The sequence below is a fragment of the Monopterus albus genome, unplaced genomic scaffold (genome assembly GCF_001952655.1).
Source record: "Monopterus albus unplaced genomic scaffold, M_albus_1.0 scaffold408.1, whole genome shotgun sequence".
In the NCBI taxonomy this organism is placed as follows: Eukaryota; Metazoa; Chordata; class Actinopteri; order Synbranchiformes; family Synbranchidae; genus Monopterus; species Monopterus albus.
Window position 1 is genome coordinate 125591 of NW_018128288.1, and position 3095 is coordinate 128685.

The following is a 3095-nucleotide window of genomic DNA, read 5'->3' on the forward strand; positions in this document are numbered from 1 at the left end:
CTCTTTCACAATGCGGCCTCTTCCTCTGTTACACTCCAACCATTCCCTTGTGCAACAACAGCAGGTAGGAACAAACATTACTCTTAACCAGGCGAACCTTTCTAAACCCAAATGCTACACATAAAACTTTGGAAATAAAGTATTATGGTGCTGAAAACCTAACAACATATATCAGTATGTAACGTGCAATGTAAGAAATCCAAAATTTAAATGTGTACAATATCTAACAATACATAACATTAATGCTTTGCATCACATCAGCAGTAACCAGAGCTTCCACTGGACTGACACGTTTACTGTTAGCCAGCTAACGCTAGCTTCAGACTGGTGCAGTTAGTCCCAACCAGGCATCCGTAGTTTACATTGTCACTAGGAAACAGGACAAGATGGGAGGGACAAAAAGCGTTAAGCTGTGGGTGATGGTGAAGGTTTGTTCTGAGTCTCGCTAGACCCTCTCAGCTGAAAACAAATTAGAGAATGGAGCATAAAATAATTGCAGGTACCTGCTTTAGCTTCTAACCCAGTCACCTAAAGAATATCTAGAAATTCACTTAATTTCATGCACACATCCTTTTCCCACATAAACATGTGGACATAAACACAGTAACCATATTTGCATCACACACACATTTGTGCACACCTCAACATGCATAAACACGCATACAAATTGTCTCTGTCTCTCTGACACACACATACACAAACTCACACACAGGAAAATTAATGAGTTCTCATTCATAATCCAGGATAGAGAGAGCCATATTCACCCTTGGATGGTTTATTGACTGATTTCATTTATTTGTGTGGAATAAATAGGAGGTAAACATTGGCTCGCTCTCACATTTTCCACGACACACTGGCTGCACAGCATTCTGGGAGAAATGATCCCACCAACAGTAGGGTCACTGATTGGTTACCTCGTCAGTGTGTGACAAATTACCCAATGAAAAATAGGTTACCCGTTTCCACAAACTAATTAACCTGGGTGATAGTGAAACAAATTATTACATTTATGTAATATTATTTCACATCTGTTGCCAGACTACAAAATTCCTTATCCCTGTGTTTCCCTGCCGCCCGATCACTTGTTCTTTGTGATTCTAAACACAACCAGACACCAAATCCTACCCATATGAGGCACACAGTCCATAAAAATCGTATTATTTTAAAAGATGTAACTTTATTCCAAAACTGCTTCTTTTTTTTTTTTTACTGGGGACAATTAAAGGAGTGGTTCCCAACATGGGGTCAGGACCCCTTCAAGGGTCACAAGGGTCAAGAGATGACCAACCAGATGGGAAATATAGAACAAAAACACTTTTCTAAGCATTATGTTTAATGGTTTCTGATTTTTTTTTTGTTTGTTGTTTTTTTTTTTTTTGTAAAAATTTGTTTTACCACCAACAACGCTTCAAGGAAAAATATTAGCTCACAACTCATATACACAGTGAACCAGTGCCAAAGATAAAAACTAGATGATTATTTACTTACTGATGAGATTTGACTTGATTTGTTTACTGTTTATCTTTAGCTTATGAAGTTTCCATCTTCATGTCTTGATATACAGTACATGAGTTCACTGGAAGCTGATACACAATGTCACAGACTGAACCAAAAATTGGAGGGGAACCCAGTAACTACAGACACAAATCTGAAGAGGTTTCCTAGAAACAACCTGAAGTGGACATTTAGACTGTGGAGCTGAAACAATGCAGCACAGTGATGTGTTGGACTGGATTAAAGCAGCATACAGCTATGAACTCATATGATTTTTGGTATTGCTATAGCTAAATACACCGTTTAAAATCCAGCCTAAAAAATGCATCGCCACAAAGCTGGGCTCTTTCTGTTAGCCCATGAAAAGTTTGGCCATTTTCACATTCAGGGCAGCTTTAAACAGCTTCAAGAAAGGAAGTTTGATTCATTATGTGACATAATTGAAAATGATTTTTATTTGATCATTTACATTTAATTGATATAAACATGTCAATGAAACAAAATGGCTCAAACATTTAAGAAATTTGATAATAAGCACAGACATAATTTGGGAAACATAAGTTATCACAAACTGACCAAATGGGAACAAGAGTGCTTCCGCTACACAAAACATCCTATATAACAGATTATAGTTAAGTCAGTTTCCATGTCTTAATTTATAGTATTTTCCCTTATTTTTTGCCTTGGATAGCACATGCAGTTAAGTCCTTTTCCATGTCCTTCTGATTCCTGTCAGCTCAGTTTCCATCTGAATCTTTCATGTTCTCATTCTTTTAAATGTCTCCTCTCTGCACGTCCATGTGCATCCTTTGACCCTCCAGGGTTTCATGTGTGCAGCAGGTTTGGAAAAGGAATCTGTAACCTAGTTTTGCATTTCAACGTATCCACAGAATTTGTCTTCAAAAACCATCAGTCATCAGGCCAATGTCACTGAAAGCCCTGCAACCACGAAGGCGAGGGCTGCGTGTGCCAAAGGAATAAATACCAAACAAACCAATAAGTTAGTTTAAATAGACAAATAAATAAATGTCATAGGCCACATGCGAAATAATAAATCAGAATTTAAAACAGAACCAGGCTCGATAAAGGCCAACAGGCATGATAAACCGCTTCAGTCTTCCCTCTTGTTTGTGGCTTGGGAGAAAACAACGCCAGGCGCAGCTGCGCGGTTTGTTTGTGATGTCAACAAATATCCTGGTTGTATTTTTCCCGGTGTACCATTTGGATGGACTGGATGAATAAGAACTTAGCGCAGAACATCTCTGTGTGAATGAAAGAAAAGCTCTTCACGCCGGTCCTCATCACTAGGTGAAGCTCATGGATACTGTGTGCTCCAGCGCTTTGCGGCGCAGCGAGGCGATGCTTGTCCCTCTCCAGACGTCACTGTCCGGGGAACTACAGAGCTGAGGCGAGCCGGTCACGTTGGTCGGGCCCGACAGGGATGCGGGTACCATCCCGGGGAAAGTGGGCTGGTAGAGGTGTGACTGCAGGCCGGAGCCATTTGACGACATGTTGGATAGACCCATGGAGTTGGGCGGCGGCCCGGCGCCGAGGCTGCACTGAGACAGGGACTGCGCCATGGCTTGCTGGCGGGCCCGGGC

General features: G+C 41.0%; 1 protein-coding gene across 2 annotated transcripts in view; it reads right to left on the minus strand.

Moving 5' to 3' along the window:
* Positions 1-359: 359 nt before the first annotated feature.
* The window catches only part of LOC109951792 (homeobox protein orthopedia B-like), an 8413-nt gene continuing 5677 nt past the window's right edge, over positions 360-3095 (minus strand). For both annotated transcript variants that reach the window (XM_020586476.1, XM_020586477.1), the window contains exon 3: positions 360-3095. This exon is cut by the window's right edge and continues 96 nt beyond it. In XM_020586476.1, the coding sequence (XP_020442132.1) occupies positions 2799-3095 (297 nt within the window). In that variant the 3' untranslated portion in view covers positions 360-2798.